General features: G+C 40.0%; 1 protein-coding gene across 1 annotated transcript in view; it reads left to right on the top strand.

The window, feature by feature from the left end:
- The first annotated feature begins 1998 nt into the window (after positions 1–1998).
- Positions 1999–25931, top strand: part of LOC149161211 (2,3-bisphosphoglycerate-independent phosphoglycerate mutase-like) — a 353348-nt gene continuing 329415 nt past the window's right edge. Inside the window, exon 1 of the mRNA XM_089434807.1 lies at positions 1999–2237. Within this exon, the coding sequence (XP_089290933.1) occupies positions 1999–2237 (239 nt within the window). The remainder of the gene's footprint in view (positions 2238–25931) is intronic.

Consider the following 25931-nt stretch of genomic DNA (forward strand, 5'->3'; position numbering starts at 1 on the left):
AAAACATTGGTTTGCTCAGGAGACGATTGACCTAGGAGGAGTTGCGGAGGAGTAGTGGTGACCAACCAAGAAACATGAATGAGTTGAGGAGGAAGGGTCTTTGCTTCATCTAGAAGGAACCTGACCACTCATGCTTGATTGATAGATGATAGGGGTAGAGGAGGAGGAGATCCTTTCTGATTTCTAGGATGAAGATTCTTTTTTAGATTAGTCCATGAGTTCAAACAATGATGTCTCTGAGGAGCTTGAGCAGTCATGTGGAGTTGTTGACAACATGCCATATTTATATTTAGGTGTGTATGGTGAGCAGTTAGTGGAACCTACAGGAGACATTTAGGGTGATGAGTCACCAATGGCGATTCAGCATGAGTAGCACATGGTGGAGCATGAGTCATATGATTGTTGATTTCTGGTAGCATCATATGTGCTCTAAGCCTCAAAATTTGCAGGGAGGGTAAGACACATGTATTCCATAATACCTAGAAATCGTTTTGGGAAATTCCACTCGGAGATAGTTTTATTAAAATAATCAATTATTTTTAATGGGTCCCCAAGTCTAAACTTAGAAAATTGAAATAATTAAGGGTATTAATTAAACTGGGGGTGAAACTTCTAGAAGAAGACGAGGATAAAGTCGAAATGATCTAAGCCATTGATTAGAATCTAATCTGGGCCATTGATTACTCAACGAGAAGATTATAAGGACTTCGACGGGCATTTGGAAAACACATCAAGTGAGAGATTAGAGATCGATTTTCTCAAGAGAGAAGTGCAGCAGTTGCCAGAGGAGTGATCGAGGTGATTTATTGCAGTGAGGGGCAGGGATAGTTTCTGGGGAAGTTTTCCTGATCCGGAGAGTACAAGTCAGAGAGGGCAGAAAGACATCTAGAGAGGCTGACGCAGGGCCATGCAGAGCTATGCTGTGGCAATGCAGAACTTCAGAGGGAGATCAAAATTTTGTCGAGGAACAGTCGGGATTTAGTGGCGGAGCTGGGGTGTGAGACCGGGAGGCTAGAGGTTCGATGTTTCCAGCCAGCAGAGGATCTAGAGGAGGTGCAACACAGTCCCAACGGCAGTGACTGCGTGGGTGTGACGCAGTACTGCGCAAAGGCTCATCTCCAACGCAGATCAGTGCCGAATCTTCTAGTGACAGGGTTAGATCATCTCACTACCTTTTTACCTAGTTAGATCTCTATATAGGATTGCCAGTTTGGGCATCCGAAGAATTGTATTAAGAAAACTACTACTTAATAATACAAACCTTCAGCTGCTGCACCGATTTTCCCACATTGGGTTTTTTCGAGGACATTTGTCCAAAAACAACGGTGTCACTTGTGTTGTGTATTTCTTCTTACTCCATTCTTGTTTCTGCATATAATTTAATTAGTGAAGGTCGCAATGTATTGGTTTCGATATTTACCGTATAACACAGTAAATAATTTGTTCAGTTATTTAAGGAATAAAAGAAACTTAATCAGTTGCTACAATAGAAATTTGGGTCTCCAAATTTTCACATGGTATCAGAGCATAGGTGAAGCAAGAGAGCAGACTATAAGAGCCGAGCATTGAAGAGAAGGGGGGAGATCGAAGTGCTGTGTAGGAAGCAGATCGAATCCCCAGAGGGATTACGTGGTCCAAGCCAGGAGGGCAAGATTCTCAAGGAAAATCTCTCTTTAAGTGAGTTGACAGAGAGGTAATATTTCCAGATTGAGATTTGTCAGCGGCAGAGAGAGCAATGCAGTAGAAGCTTCAGTGCAGAGCAGTCTTCAGGTGAGATGCAGTTTTTGCAGTAGTTGCTTGGGTAGAAAAACTTGAGAAGTAAGGAGACACTTTTTGAGGGAATTTCTTCCTTAGAGAATTCCTAGCCAGGGAATTCGATTTCTCAATTGCTGAGCAACAGTAGAGAGGCAGATCTACTAACTCCAGTAGGGAGTGCGTAGGCCAGCCTAACAGCAACGCAAAAGAGAGAGGAGGCAGTTCGACATTTTGTTGGTAGAGATGGCAGCGAATGAGCTGAGAGATCAAGATCAGTTGGACAGAGCATCCAACTATGTGATTTGGAAGGCTAGGATCTCTTGCCTTCTGGATGAACCTGCAGATGTAGATCCACTCAAGAAGTACCAGGCTGAAATGGCGAAGGCCACGTGGTTGATCCTCGATGGAGTGAGGGATCACGTTGTATATCACATTGCTGGCAAAGGGATTGCCAAATATATGTGGGATGCCTTGGCTACGTTGTATAAGGGATCTTCCGAGCAACGGAAGATGTACTTGGAGGAGAAGGTGAGATCCACGAGGATGCAGAAGGGGGAACGCATTGATTCGTTCCTATCGAAGCTTCAAGAGGTTCGAGACTTGTTGGCAGCTATAGGATCAATGCCTCAACCTACCAAGATGGTGAGGTTGGCCCTGAATTCAGTCTCAGAATAATGGCAAGTGTTTGTTTAGAGTATCCCGGGCAGAGAGAGATTGCCAGATTGGGAAGGGATGTGGGCCGCTCTTCAGTAGGAAGAGATGAGGCGAGACTTAGTCAAGTGCAAACTTGATAGCAACAACAACAATGGGACGAAGCCCAAGGAGGAGGAAGAGAATGCAACCCTTGCATCAAAGGGGCAACAGGAGCAGCGGAAGGGTAAGAAGGATGTCTCGAAGATCAAATGTTTCAGGTGTGGTGAATTTGGTCACTACACTACACAGTGTCCTCTCAAGAAGGACAAAGACGAAAAACATGATCCAAAGGCTGCAACTGCAAATATCGAGGAGGAGGAGTTTGCCATGGTTGCTTAGATACCTCCAGGGGATAGGTGGGGTGATCTGGTACTGTAGTTCGAAAGAACTGCAAATGGGTAGGATCCTTGAGGAGTCCACCTCTTGGATCAATAACTTGCTATGGGAGCCCATATCAGAAGTAGCAAGATGGACCAGTGTGAGTTGGTGCGGAGGAGTGCTGGAGCGACAATTGCAGTGGCTAGGAGCACTAGAGACTGAGTAGCACAGAACAGAGTTGTCAGCAATGCAGTTGACACAGTGCAGAGTCAACAACAATGCAGAGGCTTCAGAGGGTCAGCGTAGCGACTAGTAGTTTTCAGAACTCTAGCAATAGATGCATCATGCTGAACACCTGTTCAGTATTTTGGATGCTTTTTCGTTGTTGTTGTAGTAGCAACAATAGTTGGAGAGGGTTGTAGTGTAGATGCAGTGTTGGCAGTGGCAGGGCCAGTAGCAACAGTTGGAGAGGGTTGCAGTGCAGATGCAGTTTTGGCAGTGGCAGGGCCAAAGTAGCACAGACACAACATTTGCGAGGGTTGTAGTGTAGATGTAGTGTTGGCAGTGGCAGGGCTAGCAATAGCACAAATGAAACATTTGCGAGGGTTGTAGTGTAGATGTAATGTTTGTAGTGGTAGGGCCAGCAGCAACACAAATGCAACGTTTGCGCAGTAGTTGATGGGCAGTGATGTCAGACATTAGCAACGAAGAGGGAGCTGTTACAGAGTCAAGATGATGCTTTAGCAACGTGCATTACTAGAGCACATTCTTCGCTAAGAGGGACTGTTGATTTTTGATAGCATCGGACGTGATCTAAGCCTCAAAATTTGTAGGGAGGCTAGGACACATGTATTCCATAATACCCATAAATAGTTTTGGGAAATTCCACCTGGAGACGGTTTTATTAAAATAATTAATTATTTTTAATGGGTGCCTAAGTCTAAACTTAGGAAATTAAAATAATTAAGGGGTATTAATTAAACTGGGGGTGAAACTTCTAGAAGAAGACGAGGATAAAGTCGAAATGATCTAAGCCATTGATTAGAATCTAATCTGTGTCGTTGATTACTCAACAAGAAGATAATAAGGAGGACTTCGATGGGCATTTGGAAAACACATTGAGTGAGAGATTAGAGATTGATTTTCTCAAGAGAGCAGCACAACAGTTCTCAGAGAAGTGATCAAGGTGATTTCTTGTAGTGAGGGGCAGGGATAGTTTATGGAGGAACTTTCCCTGATCTAGAGAGTACAAGGCAGAGAGGGTAGAAAGACGTCCAGAGAGGTTGACGCAGGGCCACGCAGAGCTATGCTGTGGCAGCGCAGATCTTCAAAGGGAGATCAAAATTCTGCTGAGGAACAATTGGGATCTAGTGCCGGAGCCGGGGTGTGAGACTGGGAGGCCAGAGGGCCGAAGTTTCCAGCCAGCAGAGGATCTAGAGGAGGTGCAACGCAGTCCTAGTAGTAGTGACTGCGTGGGTGTGATGCAGTACTGCAAAGAGATTGCGCAAAGGCTCATCTCTAGCGCATATCAGTGCTGGATCTTCCAGTGACAGGGTGAGTTCATCTCGCTACCTTTTTGCCTAGTTAGGTATTTGTATAGGATCTCCAGTTTGGGCATCCGAAGAATCGTATTCATAAAACTACTGCTTAATAATACAAACCCTTAGCTGTTGCAACGGTTTTCCCACATTGGGTTTTCCAGGGAGATTTGTCTGAAAACAACGGTGTGACTTGTGTTGTGTATTTCTTCTTGCTCAGTTCTTGTTTCCGCATATAATTTAGTTAGTGAAGGCTGTAGTGTATTGGTTTTGATATTTACCGTAGAACACAGTAAATAATTTGTTCAGCTATTTAACAAATAGAAGAAACTTAATCAGTTGCTGCAGTAGAAATTTGGGTCTCCAGATTTTCACACTGATGAGGATGATATGCACAAGATGCATGATGAACCTTTTGTGGAGAGCCAATTGGAGGGTCATGTTAAGCTCATGATAGAGAAGGATGATCAACCTTCTTTTGGACCAACCATTGATGAGGAGTAGACAGATGCACAAACTACTAGTAGGGTTGTACTATTTGCAGACACTTGTCATCAGGAGGCAATGGAGCCTGATAGTATAGATTTGTAGGAGGTTAATAGACTGGAGGAGCTTAGAGTTTCCAATCAGATAAGGGAGGATCTTTTTGAGATGGTGGTGCATCCATCTTTAGGCCCACCCATTAATGAAGTGCAGTTAGATGCACAGGTAGTTGGCAAACTTGTAGTACTTTTAGGGAGCAACCATCTCCAATGGTACATTGACAGGGCTTGTAGCAAAGCTTGCCCACTTTTATCCATTATAGGGAGAGGAGAAGGATTTCTTGGACAGATCTTGTTGATTGACCAGACAGAGCAACATGAGTTGAGCATGGACTAGTGACAACACAGTAGATTTGTTCCTTACATAGGTGTCCATGCATTCGATTCTTTCCACGGGGTAGATTGGCGGGAGATCATGAGTTGGTATCCTATTGATGGAGTGTCATTCTTAGTCAGGAGTGTGGTATAGCAGGGGCCCTTAGAGATAGGGGACACTACATGCCCCAGTTGGCAGTTAGGCATAGGTTGGTCGTCCATCAACATTCCTTCACAACATTAGCATAGTGGGGTTGACCTTGGTCTATGCCAAGGGTTGGACTAGAGAGAGGTGATGAGTTGGTATTCTACTGGTGGAGTAGCATCTATGGCCAGAGATAGAGCACAATCAGGGCCATGGGATTTGGGCGATGATTGGCCATGGTGGCATTGGGATCCAGGTGGATCTACTAGTAGCAGGATGAGTCAGAGATGGGCTTGGGATCCAGGTATTGAGGGATCCAATCATGTTTGGATTGCTTGGAGGCATGATGTGGACCAGTGGTTCATATGGGATCTTGGTATCTGTTTGCAGATGCCTCTACAGTAGATAGGTGTGGATTGCGTGAGGGAAAACAATCTTGGGGCGGGAGGATTTGTCATGTCCCCATTTTTATTTTTCTCTATAGTACAACCATGATGGGTTTCCAAGGTATGTGATGGCCAGGCCACAGAAGTAGGATTATATCATCGGGGGTCCCGAAGGAGTTTTGAGGAGTTTTTATGGGATCCAATGGCATTCACTTGGCATATTGCATCATCTACAAAACTTGCCTTTCGTTCCATTGCATTCCGATAACTTTTAAAAATTAGCATTATTATGGGGCCTAACTTAATTAATTATGTTGGAGGTGGCATTCCAGGAAGATTATTTGATAAAAAACCTTAGTGTAATAGCTTGTTGGAACCAAAACGAGAAGATCTACAGGATGAGATGCTGAGAAGTAATTTCTAGTGGCTAGAGAGAGTATGGTGGAAAATTTACCATTTTCCTTAATTAAAAATGACTTTAATTAGTCATTTAATTAAGGAAAAATAATTAATTGGAGGAAAAGGCCCAAAAGTGACTTAAGTGAAATAAAATTAAATTAAAAAGTCACTTAAGATAAAGTCAATGGAGAAGCTTCTAGAATAATAAAAAAATAAAAAAATAAGGTGCTTTTAGAGGCTTGGAGATCTATCCATGAGATCTATAAAAGAGGAGGAGGAGGTCATTTGGAGGCATCTTAGATTTGTGTATTGTAATTGTGGTGAGATTTTGAGAACCCGGTTCTCTACTTCAGCAATAGCCCCAGGACAGAAACCCTTGGGTGATTCAGTGAGAGTGGGCGAGCACCCATCTCTTTCCTTGGTGGATCCATTCAAGATTCATAGGGTACAGTTTATTGGTTTTCAGTTTGTTTTGCAGGCCAGTTGTGGCGCTATTGTAGATCTAGTTGGCGCCATCATCTCAGCCATATTCCTGCTCTTGTACCAGCTTATTTACATATTAATAAAATAAGACTGAGATCTTCTGCATGTTTATATTGTCTATTATTCAGTTGCAGATTCTATTTCCCGTTTTTGCCGTAAATTTTGTGGTTTGATTTGTGCAAATTGTTTATGGTAGTGACGGCTTAAATTTCTAAAGCTATTTTTTGCAAATTTTATATTTGGGACATTACAAGGGTTTTGTTGCTAGGGCATTGTTACCCACCATTTTGTGGGTGATATTCCTAAGAGAATTTTTTTTTCTCGAAGATGGTCCGCAGCCTGGAGCCAACAGCCCCCTGCAGCCACCATCTAGCTCATTGTGTAATTTCTTCGCCACCTGAGGCAACCATGTGGTCCCTCGACCATCTGCCATGATCGTATGTTTGAAGGTGGGCCTCCCCAACTTAAAGGTATGCCTTGTCATTTGGTAATTGATTATTTTAGTTTGCTTATCATGGACACTTCTGGTCATGGATTAATGGGGTTTTCGACGGAAAGAATGGGTTAGGTTATGCCCTTGTCCCCTAGGCCCCTTTTGGATATTAAGTTTAATCTTGCATTCTAGTCCCGTGGGATCTCTTTTACTGACCATTTGGCTTTAGGGATGGTATTTCATGGGAAACCCCGATTTTGGTTGCGTGGTCCTGCTCCCTTATCCACTTATATTACCCTCTTTCCACTCATTAGTACCCCATTGATCATTTCTCCCACCTGGGTCTACATTCCTCCACTAGGTCCACATAGGATTAGCTTGCCCCTTCCCTTTGCCCACACCTTTGGTCATGGCCTGGAATGAAGCCTGGAGGTTGATGCAGCTAAAAATAAAAATAAAAGAATATTTGGCCATGTTACCACTCAAATTAGCAGGGGACCAAAGGGGGATCCCTAAAGGGAAAATGCTAGGCCAAGGGCACCAAATGAAGACTTAGCTTGCTGTCACCTCGGCTAAGATTCCCTTCTATTTACGAACTTTCACCGATGGGAGGAGACCCGATATGTATGGAGTCACCAATGAAGGATAAGTCAATGGATATAAGTGACACTAATAAAACCTTTCCTAGAAAAGTTTGAGGGATGGAGCTTGCTTGCTTAGCCCACTGTCACCTTAGCTAAGATTCCATTCTATTTACGAACTTTCACCGATGGGAGGAGACCCGATATGTATGGAGTCACCAATGAAGGATAAGTCAATGGATATGGGTGATCTTAATAAACCATTTCCCAGAAAAGTTTGAAGGATGGAGCTTGATTGCTTTCTAAGCAAGGTACTATGTATTTTAGGGAAAGGAAGAGAGGATTTTGAGGGTTAGGTTTATGGGATGAGACTTGTGAAGGAGTTCCTCAATCCCTAAAATCCTTGTTAGAATTGGTATCTCAGATGGTTCTTGAAGAATGATCTTTCAAAGGATCGGGACCACACGGGGCCAAGGGACTTGGTCTAGGGGATGAAGAAAGTATGTAGCAACTAATTATATTCTTACCCTAGACAATGTGGGGGAAAGTATCAAAGAAAGAATTTCACTTGAAGATGTTGTTTTGACCCTATGAGGTACTAGCCTTGGGGATGGCAGGGCAAGGTTTGATGTTGGGGCTAGGGCTTGGATTTTATCCCAACTCCACCATAGGAATGGCTTCAAAATTGGAGGAGAGATTGAGGAAAGGCAAACACAGGCAACTTTAGGAGATCGAATTTTTTGGATGGTTAACTTGTCAGGAAATTGATGCCCTAGGTACCCCAACCTGGCTAGACCGAGAAGGAGGTGAAAGAATCTGAGTTTTAGTTACCACCCTTGGTAGGTCAATGCCTTAATCTTTGGGAGAATGGAGTCTATGATGAATATGAGTAGGATTTCTTGGTTCCCAGTCAAGGAGACCTCAAGATCACTTCACTAACCTTCTAGGTCAAGAAGAAGCAACCTTGTAGCTTTTATACTTCGATGTGCAAAAGGAATGGCTTATCAAGGTCAAATTATTTGATAGGATTACCCATAGGAGAATTTTGTCATATTATAGGGCCCATACATTGAGAAATGCTATAATAGAGACAAAATTCCACAATTTTAAGCAGTAAATGCATGCAACAATTAGCCCTAGAACAACGAAAATCCCAGTCCAATGTATATGACAAAGTAAAACAAGAATAACATTAAAAGCGTGTACTTACATGTAACAAAATATATCCAACCATTCACAATTGACAAGAGAGAAGCTCCAAGAGAAGATAAACCAATATCCACACATCAAAATTCATCCATACAAGCTCCAATTCATCCTCCAGAAAATGTGCGAAATTCTCTAAAGAAGAGAGAGATCCAAACCAAAGTGATAATGAGAAAATGAGCTCATCTCACTTGTATTTATACACAACTTAGGAGTTCGAATTAGCCTCCTTGGCCTACATAAGCCCCAAAAATAAAATAATGTTTTAATAACACTACTTTTGGTGACAAGCCCACCAAACTAGCTCATAAATGAAAAAGTAAGCCTCTTAAGAGGTCAAATAATAATTTATTCATGTTGTAGGGCCCTTTAAGAGACCTAATGAGGTCCATGGGTGCCACATTGAAGAATAGGACCCTCAAAAGCAGTGGACAAGGGGTTGGCCCATTGTGATAACCTATGGTGCTCCAAATGACATGTGGGGGCACACGAGTGTCCTCATGGGTCTCCAAACAAATCGAAGATGCCTGTAGATCGCCTGCAAGGGCTAGGATGACGGTGTAGGTGATGCCACATCATCGTGCAAGTCCTGGATCATCTGCCAAGTGTATGGTGTAGATCAGGGGCCAACTGGGCATGATGGATCAGGTGCATCTTCCTCGTCCAATAAGTGAACCATGAGCAATATATGAATGACTGTGGGGATTCATCGAGTGCAATCTGCTGCTGTGGAGGCCCATGGCTCTCAACGCTCATTGTACATGTGCCAATGTAGCCCTTTGGAGGATTAGGACTTTGTATAGGGAGACCAAACCCAAGATGGAAACCATTGACAATCTTGCATAAGTTCCAAAGCATCACCTTGCCTTCCAGTGCAAAAAGTCATTAGAGAAATTGAGTAAATGAGCTTACCTAATCATGGACCACAGGTGGGGACTTAATAATGGCTTGCCCTTCCATAATGGGTTTCGGGATCTGCTAATGTCTCCTAAACTCCAAATAGGGTTAACCAATAATCCTATTAAGTGGTTTCTACTTCCAAAGGGGATAATATAGTCAAGGTACATCCTTCAAAAGGTGGTGGCATGTGACAGATGGGTGAATGAAGTAGGGAATGAGAAGGGGCACCCCTGGGTCACACGCTGGGGTACAAGGGTAGTTAGTAAGAGGGAAGCCCACACTTGGGTTTATAATTTCTAGGAGGGAGAAATTGTGGTACATGAGGTGCCTCGATTGTAGAGTCTGAAGATTGCCCTACCATGACATCCCTTTTGCCTAATAATCCTCTCTTTTTCATATATATGCACCACTTAATAAAGCCATATCTCCAAGGTTTCGATGAAGGTATGCATTAGTATGTTTTCTTGTTCATATTCAGCTGAATACCCTATTGTTTTAATTAAAGTTACAATTAGCTACGGAATTGACGTGTTTCCGCAGCTAGTCCAGGATTCCATAGCTGCCTTCGTTGCTCGCGAAGTTTCGGAGCTCCAGTTCAGTAACGAAAGGTGAGGATGGATAGAAGGTGATTCCCTCATGAATACCTTCCTATTCACTCGAAACCATTTTCCAAAGGTGGCACAGGAGATCGCGGTCAAACCTCGAGTCAACCGTCAAATTAACGCAGCACAGAGCCGAGATAAGCTGAAACCTTATCGTTTTGCTTTCGAAATAGAAAAACGACGGTTTCACGATATAAGATTAGATAGGGTTAAGAGATATTAGGCTTAGAATTCTCATACAGTTATGCAAAAGACATGTTATAAATTCAATGGCCGCACTGGTATTTGGGTGCGTGCCGTATGAAATGTTTTCTGAACAATTTATGATTTCCGTGTGAATGAATTTGGTTTCTGTGTGCAAGTATTGTACTGGTTTAAAGCTCTGAACTGCTATGTGGAGGGCCCCTGCAATCAGTGTCAGGTTTTGATCGAATGCAATCTGATTTCTTTCAATTATTCAATTACTCTGTTTTGTGTGAATATGTTGTATAATGATTTCAAATCGTTACCTGCATAAGAATTCTACTTTGCTTTATACCTAGATTAGACTGCTGTTTACTTTGCTTTATACCTGGTACTGCACAGTTATTTTCTTTGCTTATTATCCAACATAGTTGAGTGTGTTCAATTCAAAAATGTTGCTTGGATTACAGTGCTTGAACAGAAATTGAACAAGTGAGAAGAGTTCTCCTAAAACAATTGAGTTCAAAAGTAATTCCTTCATAGATGCTAGAGTAAGATTCTATTTTACACTTAGAAGATTAGGAGCTGCAACAAGAGGTTTAAAATCAAACTCCAAACAACTTAACATAAGTAAAACCACCCTCACATCATCCACAAACTGATTGAACAACGATTGATTCCTAGGAAACTTATCCTTAAGAATGACAACATTAGTTCAACTAACAACATCACCTCCACCCTCGGACTAGACTGTGACAAATACATAACGACATACTAAGATAGCTTCTAAGCACATATTGTGCACCTATACTTCGTCAGTCTACGCACCCTGGTTGACAATTTATGATTGCCAATTCAAGGACATTGAATTGACCAAACATTTTGGCGTCGTTGCCGGGGAAGTATAATTAGAAGCCATAAAAAAAAACAACAAACAAAACCATCATTAATTTAAAAACATGACATGCGTAGGGATAGAGACTCTAGAGGTAGATTTGTAGGACGAGGAAGAAGTTTAATTCCCACAAATCCACTCACTCCACCACGATTTCGAAATTCGACACCACCTACTCAAACCGAAATTCCATTTAGAGGAAGACAAAGACTTCCTTAAGTCTCAAGATCAGGATTCAATCCAAAACTTCACCTACTTCCTCTATTGAGGCTGTAATTGAAGAAAATCCTACATCCCCAACCACAGGAGTAATCTTTCTGTCCTCCACTGGTGAACAAATCGAGGGAGAAGAATTAGAAATTCCCAGTGAAGAGGAGGGATTGGAAACTTATTTTGAACAACCATTGATAGAGGAACCAGAAAGATTAGAAGAACACTATCTTAGTTTCGAAGAATCTATCATGGCTGAAGAAGAAGGAGAAGTACATAATGTCCATGGTGAAGAGGATAGGATTGGAGGCAGAGGAAGAGGAAGAGGTAGAGGTAGAGGAGGGGGTAGAGGCAGGGGGAATCAAGATCTTTCGGGATTCCCTATCCTTGATGAGGATACAACCCTCACAATGAAAAATATATCACCCTTGATTCTTCCTAATTTCCATGGGAAAAGAAACGAGGATCCGGAGACATTTCTCTTTGAATTTGAAGTATTGTGCAGATCATATGACTATCTGCATGATGCTCAAAAGTTGAAATTATTCCCTGCCACATTAAAAGACTCAACATTAAAATGGTTTATGAGTTTGGGAGTGCATTCTATAGCAACATGGGCACAGATGAAGGAGGCTTTCTTGGGCAAGTACAGAGACTATTGTATGCCTAGCAACCTTAAGGATGAAGTCTTCAAGATGACACAGAAAGAAGATGAGAATCTTGAAGACTTAGTAGAAAGATTTGTTTATAATGTTAAAAGAGCAAAAATGGATAATTTGGATGAAGAAACCTTAAAAGCTCTTTTACTTAGAGTTGTTAAAGATGAATGGATCGATCTACTTAACTTGACAGGGAAAGGAGATATCTCCCAACTCCCATTTGCAGATATTTGTGATTTGTGTGTACATATCTCAAGGGGCAAAGCAAGAGTTGGAAAGAGTCCTAGAGACCCTCTCTTATCAAGAATAAACAAGTCTGCAGTTGGAACAGTTAGTAGGGTAGAAATAGGGAACCTGCTTGATACCTTTAAGACAGATATTTTAGGGAGCTTAAGTGAACAAATAGACACCCTTAAAATACAGAACAAGCAAAATTCCAAAAATGCTACATTATCTATCTTCTGTCCCAAATGTCGGAAGAAACATGCTCTGAGAGAATGTCCCTTAGACTCAAAAGTCATAGAAACCTGTGTCATATGTGCAGATAATCATGATACAAAGGAATGTCCATCCTTACTAGGTCTCAAGGTTGTATTCAATGATGAAGGAATCTCAGAACCAGTAGACCCTCTCTACTTTTTAGCTAAAAGACCATGGCAAAACCCCCAACCAAATCAACCACAAGGATTTAGACCACAACAATTTGCCCAATCTTCACAAAGTAATTGGAATCCAGCTTGGTAGTCTTGGGCTCTGCCACAATCACAACCTTGGAATCAAGGATGGAAAAATCCTTATGGAGCCTATGCTCAATATCAACAATACTTGCCATCCTATATTCCACCACAATTCTTAACCCCGTCCAATCAAATTCCTCAAACTAATCAATTACCACAAGTCCCAGTACAGAGTCAAAATCCGCAACTTTCCCTACCATTTCCACAAAAATCAAATCAACTACCCGCTCAACCACTTCCAAATCCTAATAATAAAGTACCACAACAACCAGTATACAACATGGAGGGTCAGAATCCTCAAACTTATGTAATAACCCCACTAGACCTAAACAATGTTCAATTGAGGTCTAGAAGGGTATTACCAAAAAACCCTCCCATTGTCATTCAGAAAACAAAATTGGATCTTCAAAAATATAAGAATCAGTCAGAAGAAGGAGAGACCTCTCTTCCACAAAAAGAAACTAGACAAACAAAAGAAATTCCAATAAATACTCCTATCATAGCACAACCTTGAATATCAGTGAATCCACCTTTCCCAGAAAGTTTAAAAATCGATGGAGTAGAGAAACAAATTATCTTGCTTGATTATAATATGATGGACGAATTGAGAAATGTCTGTATTAAGATTCCTTTATTGCAAGCCATAAAAGAAATACCAATTTTTGCAAAAACAATTAAGGAATTAAGTACACAACGATCAAGAAGAAAAAGAAAAGATATAAAAAAAATTCAGTTAGTCGGAAAAATTGCAGACATTATGATGGGAAAAACGATAATCCAAAAGTATCTAGACCCAGGAAGCCCCATTGTAAAAATTCACATCAATGGAACTGAAATACCAAACACACTGATTGACCTAGGAGCGGCTATAAACATAATGAGCAAACAGGTGATGGATACACTTAGTGTTAATTTTAGGTATGTTCTATGCTAGAGCAATTTATTTCAATTTTCACAGTTAGTTCAAAATCTTTTTCGGGTTAGCAATCACATCAGCATTAAAGTAAACTGTAGATAGAACATAAATATAAATCGCAGAAGACAAGCCAAGACAAAGAGGACACAAGATGTGGCGCTAGCCAGGGACAAACCCCACAATGTGGGGAAACCCTTGATCAATTCTTCTTTTATGTTCTTCAAAGTTCAGCAGAGAAAGTGAGAGAGATAGTACATTTACAATAGAAGTCAACACTTTGACTTTTCATATTTGCAGAGATCAGTTGAAGACATATTGCTTCAACTGATTCTCTAAGATGACTCCTTCTCTTATCAAGGTGCTGCATCTCGTCCATTTGTTGCACCTTATCGTGTGGCACCATGGTGCCCCATCACAGTGCTGGACCTAGATCACTGAGTTGCCCTCATCTGCTCACATCATCATGATGCTCCTTATCATGTTCACTGTGCTGCATCTTCCATGGTCTCATTCATCATCATGTTGCCCATGTTCATGATCTCATTCATCATCATGTTGCCCTTTATGACTGTAACTTCCAGTGCCCCATCATAGTGTTGGACCTAGATGATTGAGCTGCTCTCATCTGCTCACATCATCATGCTGCTCCTTACTTATCATGTTCACTGCGCTGCATCTTCCATGGTCTCATTCATCATCATGTTGCCCATGTTCATGATCTCATTCATTATCATGCTACCCTTTATGACTATAACTTCCAACCTTGCTAACAACCCTTTAAGCCTTAAGGCTGCCTTATGTGCCACGCTGTCACCTACAATACTCAAAGGTTTACACGTTGTCCATCTAGTTTACCTCACATTGTCAACAGGCTTCAATTAGTATAATGAATATACTTCCATTAAAGTTGTGACAATGTTTGAGAAGCTCATCCTTAAATTGATGCCGAGACGAGATTATTATGATCAGGATTGAGTTCTGATATTATAACCAAGAATAACGTTCATTACTGCTGAGGGTATATGAGCTAGCAGGAGCTCAGATCAACACACATATATATACTGATCTATACGTATGCCAAAATATGCTTTGGCCCAGAAAGTAAGATGCGTTCTTGCTGCATATTTCTTGACAGCGTATATGGTGCTCTCCATGCGTATATCATGACAACGTTGTTCTCAATGCGTATATCATGACTGCGTATATGGTTTCATAACTGTGTATATATGTCTCTATTGACAACGGATTAGGGTCTTCATGTAGCTGTGCATTTGCTCCATTGTCAACGGATTAGGGCATCACGTAGTTGTGCGTTTGCTCCATTGCTGCGTATATAGTCTGCATTATATGCATGAGTTTCCATGACTGCGTGTGGAGTTCCTTTGCCCTGCGTATAAATGATGAGGGCATTACGTTGACTGTGTATCAATGTCTAACTGCGCAGAGAGGTCTTTATGCTGTGCGTAGATAGTCTCCATAGCTGCGTATATACAAATGTTTCCATGAACGTATAGAGTCTCCATGCTGTGCGTTCCATGAACGTATAGAGTCTCCATGCTGTGCGTATATAGTCTCCATTACAGCGTATGAATTGCTTCCCTTACTGCGGCTAGGTGTCTCCATTTGTGACTGCGGCTAGGGCTTATTACGGTCACCTTTACACAGCGTATAATGTCTTATCATGAACAACGTATCACTGTCTCCATGAACAGTGTATCACTGTCTCCATGACCTGTACATAAGTGTCTTTATGACCTGCGTATGTCCTGTCTTTATGACCTGCGGCTAGGGCATCATACACTAGCGTTTACTCTCAGCATTTCTCCTTCTCCAAAAACCCAAAGACGTGGAGAGGAGATCACATGAAGTGTGTGTCCCAAAAATGACTTCAAGTCCTCTTCTATTTATACTAAAACGTGGATGATGAATAGGCATGACTATTGGGCTTCTGAGCCTACACAAGTCGCTGGCCGACTTGACAATTTGTTTTATAACATAAATAAATTCATAACTTCATAAATACTTATCGAAATTGGATGATCTTTAGATCAATCCTACACCTCTCGATGAGAGGGATCCAATAAAAATATCAGCTGTCATAAATAAGATGACTCACATGGATTTTGGCCCTAGCTGCCAATCTTAACACTTAGTCTTCCTAATCTTCACTACACACCAACTTTGTTGCAATTAGCAGATAGATATCAGCTGTCATAAATAAGATGACCCACATGGAGTTTGGCCCTAGTTGCCAATTTTAACACTTAGGCTTCCTAATCTTCAATACACACCAACTTTGTTGCAATTAGCAAATAGATCTGTTATTAAACCAGATGGTGTGTTAGAGGATGTTTGTGTATCCTTAGATTCTTGGGAATATCCTGTTGATTTCATGATCTTAACACCCAAGAGCAATCTAGGAGGACATCCCTTAATTCTAGGAAGACCTTGGTTAGCCACAACAGATGCTTTCATCGGCTGTAGGTCAGGAGATATGTTTATCTCAGATGGAAATTCTACAAAGAAATTTACATTATACCCCCCTGCAAGAACAACAATAGATACAGAAACTGAAGAATGGATAGAAGATGGAGAAGACATCCAACCTATTTTTGTCACTGAACAAGTAAAAGAGGAAGACAAACTTTTAAACTTGTTAGAAAATAATGAATCTTCCTCACATTATGAGCGTAGTCGAAATGAATATCTCTCCTCTAAACAAGTATCATTGTTGTCCATGGAGAAATTTGGGAATTCCTCGATAGAAATCTTTCCAGGAAAAACCTTAAATATCAATGAAAACTTGGAAGACATTCAAAAGAAACAATTGATAGAAATTTTACAGAAACATTCTTTTGCTTTTGCATGGGAATATACTGACATGAGAGGGATTGATCCTAAAACTTGCATACATCATATCTACATTGAACAAAATGCAAGACTAGTTAGACAACCTCAGTGAAGAATGAACCCAAATCTAAAAGAAATTGTTAAAGAAGAATTGCAGAAATTATTGAATGTAAATTTCATTTATCCAATATCTGATAGTTAGTGGGTTTCACCCCTAGTAATCGTCCCTAAAAAAAATGGAAAATGGAGAGTATGCATCGATTACAGGGAATTGAATAAAGCAACATTAAAATACCACTTTCCCCTACCTTTCATAGATCAGGTCTTAGACACTCTAGCAGGAAAAATATATTTTTCCTTCCTGGATGGGTTTAGTGGATACAACCAGATTCAGGTGGCCCCTGAAGATCAGGATAAAACCACATTCACTTGTCCATGGGGAACTTATGCTTACCGAGTACTTCCCTTTGGGTTATGTAATGCTCCTGCAACATTCCAAAGGGTAGTCCTTGGCATTTTCTCTGACCTTATCCATGATTGTGTGGAGGTATACATGGATGATTTCACAGTCTATGGGGATTCTTTCAATGAAGCACTAGGGAACTTGGAGAAATTTTTAATAAGATGTCAAGAAACAAACCTCTCATTAAGCCATGAAAAATGTTTCATGATGTTTAACGAAGGAATTTTTTTAGGTCACCATATTTCTGGAGATGGAATTAAGGTAGACTCATCTAAGGTAGAAGTCATTTCCAAGTTATCAGTGCCAAGTTGTCAAAAGGACGTCAGAAGTTTTCTCAGTTTTACTGGATATTATAGAAGATTTATAGAAAACTTCACAAAGATTGCATCTCCACTCTTTAAACTACTTACAAAAGACTGTGAATTCAGTTGGGATACCGAATGTCAAGTTGCCTTTGAAACATTGAAAAAGAGAATTTCTGAAGCACCCATCTTAAAAGGACCTAACTGGAAATTACCTTTCCATATCTCAACAGATGCTTCAGATTCAGCCTTAGGAGCTGTTTTGGGACAAAAAGATCTCACTCCTTATGCCATTTATTATACCAGTAAAAATTTAACCCCTGCAGAGTTAAATTATATTGTAACCGAGAAGGAGTTCTTAGCTGTGATTCATGCCATTAATAAGTTTAGACATTATATAACTGGCTATGAAACTTTTGTCCACACAGACCATTCTTCCATTAGATACTTAATGAATAAACCGGTCACTAATGGAAGAATAACCAGATGGCTCCTACTTTACAAGAATTTAACATAACCATTCTAGATAGGCTAGGAAAACAAAACACAATTGCCGATTTTCTATCTAGAATACAAAATGAAAACAATGATCAACCCATAGAAGATAAATTTCCTGATGAATATATTTTTGCAGTGTCTACTAAATCACCTTGGTATGCAGATATTGCTAATTATTTGGCCACAGAGAAAATGCCATTTCATTTAACCCCTAGAGAAAAGAGAAGAATGGTCCACAATAGCACATCCTACTCATGGATAAATGAAGAATTGTATAAGACAGGACCAAACCTCATCATCAGAAGATGTGTTCGGGAGGACGAAATACCAGAGATACTAAAAGCTTGTCACGATAAGCCATGTGGAGGACATTTTTCTGATAGAAGAACCGCTTACAAAATCTTGCTTTTAGGATATTATTGGCCTTCAATTTTCAGGGACACTAAGGAATGTGTTAAGAGATGCGACAGTTGTCAAAGAATGGGCAAACCTACTCTTTCAAATGAGATGCCATTGCAACCACATGTACTTATCGAACCATTTGAAAAATGGGCACTGGATTTTGTTGGACCAATCAGTCCACCTTCAAAGCAAAAGAAGTATATTTTGGTATGTACTGATTATGTCACTAAATGGGTAGAAGCTAAAGCACTTCCTTTTGCTACTGAAAATACTGTAGTTTCATTTCTTTTTGAGGATATTTTTACTCGCTTTGGTGTGCCAAGAGAAATTGTAACAGATCAAGGGACACAGTTCACATCCAGACTAGTGCAGAAGCTTGTGGACCAATACAAGATAAAACATCGGAAGTCAACTCCATATCATCCACAAGCCAATGGACAAGTTGAGTTCACAAATAAAGTGATTGAAGCTATCCTTACAAAGACTATACATCTACAGAGGAAAGATTGGGTGGAAAAACTTCCAGAAGCCTTATGGGCCTATAGGACTACATGGAGGAACACTACAGGACATACTCCCTATGAAATTGTTTATGGGAAGCAAGTCTTACTTCCAATAGAGTTCCAGATCTAGACCTATAAGACAGCAGTCCAGTTAGATCTTGACTTTTCAGAAGCCCAAAAACAAAAAATGACACAATTAAATGAGCTCGATGAGATCAGACAAGAAGCCTTTCAGAGGACCAGTGTAGTGCAACAACAAAGGTGAATATGGCATGATAAGTATATTAAAGAGAGGAAGTTTCATTCGAGAGATTGGGCATTGCTCTTTGATTAAAAATTCAAAAATTTTCAAGGGAAATTCCAAATCCATTGGCTTGGACCTTATGAGGTTGAGAATATCTTTGATAATGGTGTAGTTAGAATCAGAACTATTGATGAAGAAAGAACTCCTCTATTAGTAAATGGACATCGACTCAAGCTTTATCAGAAACCATTAACAAGAGAGGAATTTGTCAAAATATTTCAGGATAATTCAGAACTGAATATGGTCAAGAAGAATTCTTCTTCTTTTCCAACTTATAAATTTTCATTCAATTGTTTTTAAAGAAATATATATATATATATATATAACAAAATATAATAAATAAATTTTATATGTATATATGCACATATATACATATAATAATAAAAAAAATTGTATAAACATGAAAACCAACATGTTGTTGGCATGTTTATACATAAAGTGAAAACCAATTTATCAGCGCTTCAAATTTTCTTTTAAAACAAAAAAAAAATATAATAGAGCTCATCTACTAAAGTTTTCTTTCTCTTAAGATGCAGAAACAACAACTTTCCGTAGCGCGTCCAACTTTTTGTAGCTTGGAAAAGTTTCCGTAGCTAAACGAATTTCTGCAGCCTAATAATTTTAAAGACTACAAGAATGCTTGGTGATCTGGATTAAAGGAAAGTTGACAACGATGCACCTGCAGAAGATCAAAGGGCAGAAAATGAGGTTAGCAACAAAAAATTAAAGGTACGTGTTGCTTTAATTTAACAATAGGGAAAGATATATGGCATGTATGAATAAGAAAACACAGTACTAAAGTGCAATCATTATAAGCTAAGGGTAATGGCCATTTAACAAAATATCATATCCTACCACTCTAGAAGTCATATCACGACCTTGCGCCAAATCTGCCAACTTAATTACCAAATCATAGGTTTAAATGCACCCAATGGTCGAATCCATTTCCATAATCCTTTTGATAATCCATCCATTCTTCCCTATTCCTACACTCCTCTGTTCGTTCACCATCACTCCATCATTCTGCCAATTATCAAACCCCACCAACCCCATTTTCCTGTCAAGGTAACCAATCTTCAAGGCGAAGCATCCTTCAACATGGGGGAAGCAATTCCTAGAAGGGTACCCACAAACTAGAGAGTTGCTGCAAAGAAGACAATGGTTGTAGTTCATTGAGAAGTTTAGCAGTTTCCACAAAGAGGTAACCAAGACATTCGCACGTTCCTTCGATGGAATGGAGGCCGAAATTGGGGATATCAAGCTCACAGTAACAGAGTCTATGATCGCTGAGGCCACCGAGTTGCCAAGGCATGGAGAAAAATGGTTTAAAAATAGAGGGATTGATAGTGAAGACTGGAGGGTTTTTCTTAAGAATCTGAGCATGGACATGACGGTCTACAATAAAGGTATTCCAAGCTCTGCTCTTAAAGGTAAATGGAGGAACTTATTGCTTGTGCTTCAGAAGTTTATCACTTGTGAGGGTAGGTTTGGACATATGTACTTTTATCATATTAGAATGATGATGCACTTCTTGGAGGATCATCAGATGAATCTTCCCTATTTTCTCTTGAATAGCCTCAGGAAAATGGCTACAAATGTTCAGAAGAAAGTTCAATGCATAGAAAAAACCATGTACCATCACGGTTTGGTGGAATTTCACCTCCAAAGTACAGGGGATGACTGGGAAAGTTTCTTGATAAGGAATCATTTCGAGGAAAGATCCCCAGAAAAACCAAGTAGCAGCAGGACCCTCAGGGGGAGAAAAAGAACCATAGAAATGAAAAAATAACAGACACCTCAAACTCAGATAGAGGTAACAGAAGAAGAGTTGCCCATAGTCAAGATTTTGTAGAGAATGAAGAGGGGAAACCCTAGAAGAAAGAAAGCTAGCCCAGGAAAGGAAGAACTCTCACGAATTGAAACCTCTCCTCTAAAAGGAAAATCAGAGGATAAAAGGAGGAAAGTGCAGAAAACACAAACCCCAGGGTTGAGAAGAAGCACAAGGTTGAGCACAACTCAACAAACCACACCAAAAATTACAGAATACATCAACCTGGAGGAAAATGAGCTGACTGAAGAAGAGCCAACAAAAAACACTCCGACAGAGATTGAACCAATAGAGGATGAGCCAATTGGAAGCCCTGGGGATTCTCCAAAAGGGTCACCAAGATCATCACCACAACCTTACAACTCACCTCTAGGGAGCCCGATACGTAGTCCAAGTATTGACCCTGCACAGCAGGAAATATATGACTACATAGAATCACTGGAAAGGAAGGCGACAAAAACAAAGGAAACAATACAAAGCCCTGGAGAAGGAAGCAACCAAGTAAATGAACAATCGGCCTCAAACATCTTGAAGCAGGAGATCTTTGAACTGGAAACATTGAATCGATATCTTAAAAATGAAAATCAAGCCCTGAAGACACAAAGTGAAATACAGATCGCCAAGAGTGATAATTTAATCTTACATCTAAGCCTATGGTATAAGAAAAACAAGAAGCTGAAAAAGGAGAACAGAATTATGCAGAGAGAGATAATCAATTTAAAGTACAAAATCCTAATGAGGAAGCCCAGAATTCCAATCTCTGCAAGAAAGAAGAAAGCAGTGAAAAGGGGAAATAACAAACAAGAGACACAAGCAGAAGACAAAGAGGAAGTGTATGAGGACATACAACATCTCCAGTCTGGGGGAATGTAGAGTCTGAAGATTGCCCTACCATGACATCCTTTTTGCCCAATAATCCTCTCTTTTTCATATATATGCACCACTTAATAAAGCCATATCTCCAAGGTTTTGATGAAGGTATGCATTAGTATGTTTTCTTGTTCATATTCAGCTGAATACCCTATTGTTTTAATTAAAGTTGCAATTAGCTACCGAATTGACGTGTTTCCGCAGCTAGTCTAGGATTCTGTAGCTGTCTTCATTGTTCGCGAGGTTTTGGAGCTCCAGTTCAGTAACGAAAGGCGTGGATGGATAGAAGGCGATTCCCTCATGAATACCTTCCTATTCACTCGAAACCATTTTCCAAAGGTGGCACATGGGCTCGCGGTCAAACCCCGAGTCAACCGTCAAATTAACACAGCACAGAGCCGAGATAAGCTAAAACCTTATCGTTTTGCTTTCGAAATAGCAAACGACTGTTTCACAATATAAGATTAGATAGGGTTAAGAGATATTAGGCTTAGAATTCTCATACAGTTATGCAAAAGACATGTTATAAATTCAATGGCCGCACTGGTATTTGGGTGCGCGCCGTATGAAATGTTTTATGAACAGTTTATGATTTCCGTGTTAATGAATTTGGTTTCTGTGTGCAAGTATTGTACTGGTTTAAAGCTCTGAACTACTATGTGGAGGGCCCTTGCAATCAGTGTAAGGTTTTGATCGAATGCAATCTGATTTCTTTCAATTATTCAATTACTTTCTTTTGTGTGAATATGTTGTATAATGATTTCAAATCGTTACCTGCATAAGAATTCTACTTTGCTTTATACCTAGATTAGACTGCTGTTTACTTTGCTTTATACCTGGTACTGCACAACTATTTTCTTTGCTTATTATCCAGCATAGTTGAGTGTGTTCAATTCAAAAATGTTGCTTGGATTACAGTGCTTGAACATAAATTGAACAAGTGAGAAGACTTCTCCTAAAACAATTGAGTTCAAAAGTAATTCCTTCATAGATGCTAGAGTAAGATTCTATTTTACACTTAGAAGATTAGGAGCTATAGCAAGAGGTTTAAAATCAAACTCCAAACAACTTAAGTAAAACCACCCTCACATCATCCACACACTGATTGAACAACGATTGATTCCTAGGAAACTTATCCTTAAGAATGACAACATTAGTTCAACTAACAACATCACCTCCACCCTCGGACTAGACTGTGACAAATACATAACGACATACTAAGATAGTTTCTAAGCACATATTGTGCACCTATACTTCGTCAGTCTACGCACCCTGGTTGACAATTTATGATTGCCAATTCAAGGACATTGAATTGACCAAACATTTTAATGCCGTTGCCGGCGAAGTATAATTAGAAGCCATAAAAAAGAACAACAAACAAAACCATCATTAATTTAAAAACATGACATGCGCAGGGATAGAGACTCTAGAGGTAGATTTGTAGGACGAGGAAGAAGTTTAATTCCCACAAATCCACTCACTCCACCACGATTTCGAAATTCGACACCACCTACTCATTAATTAAATATCAATCATTACATTTCAAAGAGTTTAAATCCATTGACAGAGTTCATTGGATGTGGCAATCAAGAAAATCATTATTGTATTATCCAATTCATAAATTTGTCCATTAACCCAATTTGCTGAGATGTTTTGCATGGGTAAAAAGGCAAGTTCTAAGTGGTTTTTATTCCTCCTCAACCATTGATTTAGAGCCTAGGGGTCATGATTCAACCGTAAGGAACAAAAACCAACCTTTTTGAGCAAATCTAGGCAAGTATATACATGCTGGAAGAGTGCTACAGGAATCTGCTACAGGAAACAGGTTGGCTACAAGAGGATATAATTCATTGAATGACCAAGCAAATCAAATCCAAATTGGATGGGACAAATTTTGTTATTGACTAGGATGTCTTAGGTCTCCATTTTAAGTGGAATCACTCAAAAATACCCCTGTGAACACATGCTAAAAAATAGTAGAAAATAACTAGTCTAAAATCTAGAAATTCGAGAACTAGTGAATTAGTTAATCTATCAAATGCCTAACCTAATCAAGCGCGAAATAAATGGGGTAAATTTTGTTATTAACTGGAATGTTTTTGTGATCTAATGAAACTGGAATTAACTCGATTGGAGCTCGTTAGCATGTTCTAAGAAGTAACAGAAATTTACTACTATTTGCCACAAGGGACTTCTAGAAATTTAGATTTGGGAATAAGCAAACTAATCCAAGTAGCTCAATGATTACTATTACCATCCAAAGCTGTTCAAATGATGAAATCATGCTTTTGATCCTGCAAAAGAGCTTACTTCAACCATTTAACCCTATCCTACAACAAGAAATCATCAATACTAAATGCAGAAATATAGAAAGACAAGAACAAGAGATTCATGTGAATAAGAAGTGAAAGGAAGAAAAATAAATGATACAAAAGGGCTATGAGGATCCCGGGATGGCCAAGCCCAAGGAAACTTAGAGTCTTATGAAGGAGACTAAGATTTAGAAGCTGAAAATGGCACCAATTTTCATTATTTTCATCGATACAATTACATCCCCGCAAGAAATGAAAGTGGAGCTGCAAAAATACGAGTTATCTCCATAGTGAGACTAATGAAAACCAACCCCTAGAGGCAAATTCAACTTGGTACTCATACAAAATAATTAGGAAGCATTCCCCATGAAAGGAGGAAGCTTTCCCCTCAAAAATCTCTCAAATAGTGGATCTGGTTCTCAACACTAGGAATCTGCCTTAAATGACGGTGAACACATTCCTAAATTTTCTCAATCACTGGAGCTCTAGAATTTCTGCATGATTTCATGATATCTTGTTGATATATTATTCAATATTGATCCTCCCGTAGTAGGGAGCAAGTCCCTAAATTATTTCCTCTTCCAAATCTTCATAATTTGTCCAATATTCTCACAATATTCCACAAAAATAAATAATATTAGGCACAAATATGCAATTATCCATAAACCTTTCTAATGAATGTATTAAAGTTAAAAATACATTATCTAATGTAAAAAGAGAGGTTTAATGTGCTGAAGGATGGGCCTTAATTTATGTCTATTTGGAGGCCCATCAATAGAACCCATGATTTTCCCAACCGTTGGTGGGCAATGAAGCACTCTACCTTAAAAGGGGGTACTCACTACTATATCTTCTGCATCATGCTCTTACCCCTTGATCCCCGAGTAGTTAATCAAAGAAAATCATAAAAAAAAAAGCATATAAAGAAGGGTGGAAAAATGAAGGTTGGGGCACCTCATGTTTGCTCTCTCCTATACATTATAAACCCAAGTGTGGGCTTCCCTTTTATTAGCTACCCTTGTATCCCAGCTTATGGCCCAGGGCCACCCCTTCTCATCCCCTATTTCATTCACCTATATGCCACATGCCACCACCTTTTGAAGGATGTACCTTGAACATATTATCCCATTTAGAATTAGAAACCACCTAATAGGATACATGGCTAACCCCCATTTGGAGTTTAGGAGACATTGGCACATCCTGAAGCCCATTATGGAAGGGCATGACATTATGAAGTCCCCACCTGTGGTCCATGATTGGTAAGCTCATTTACTCAATTTCTCTAATGACTTGTTGTACTGGAAGCCTAGGGGATGCATTGGATCTTATGCAGGATTGCAGATGGTCTCCATCTTGGGTTTGGTCTCCCTATATGAGTCCTAATCCTTCAGAGGTCTAAATTGACACATGTAGGGTGTGTGTTGAGAGCCAAAGGCCTCCACAACAGTAGACAACACTCCCTAGATCCCCGAGGATGGTCAAAGATGCCCAAGATGCTCCCATTGGACGAGGAAAATGCCCTTGGTTCGTTTTTGCCCAGTCGACCCCCAGATGTATCATGCACTTGGCAGCTGACCCAGGACTTGTAGGACGATGTGGAATCCCCTACATCATCATCAGATCCCTTGCAGACGATCTACAGGCATCTTTGACTCATTTGGAGACCCGTGAGCTCATTGTTGTGCCTGCATACCCATTGGGGA

The sequence above is a fragment of the Pinus tabuliformis genome, chromosome 5_2 (assembly GCF_031772625.1).
Source record: "Pinus tabuliformis cultivar Carrire ecotype Pingquan chromosome 5_2, CPIR1, whole genome shotgun sequence".
NCBI classification, from domain to species: Eukaryota; Viridiplantae; Streptophyta; class Pinopsida; order Pinales; family Pinaceae; genus Pinus; species Pinus tabuliformis.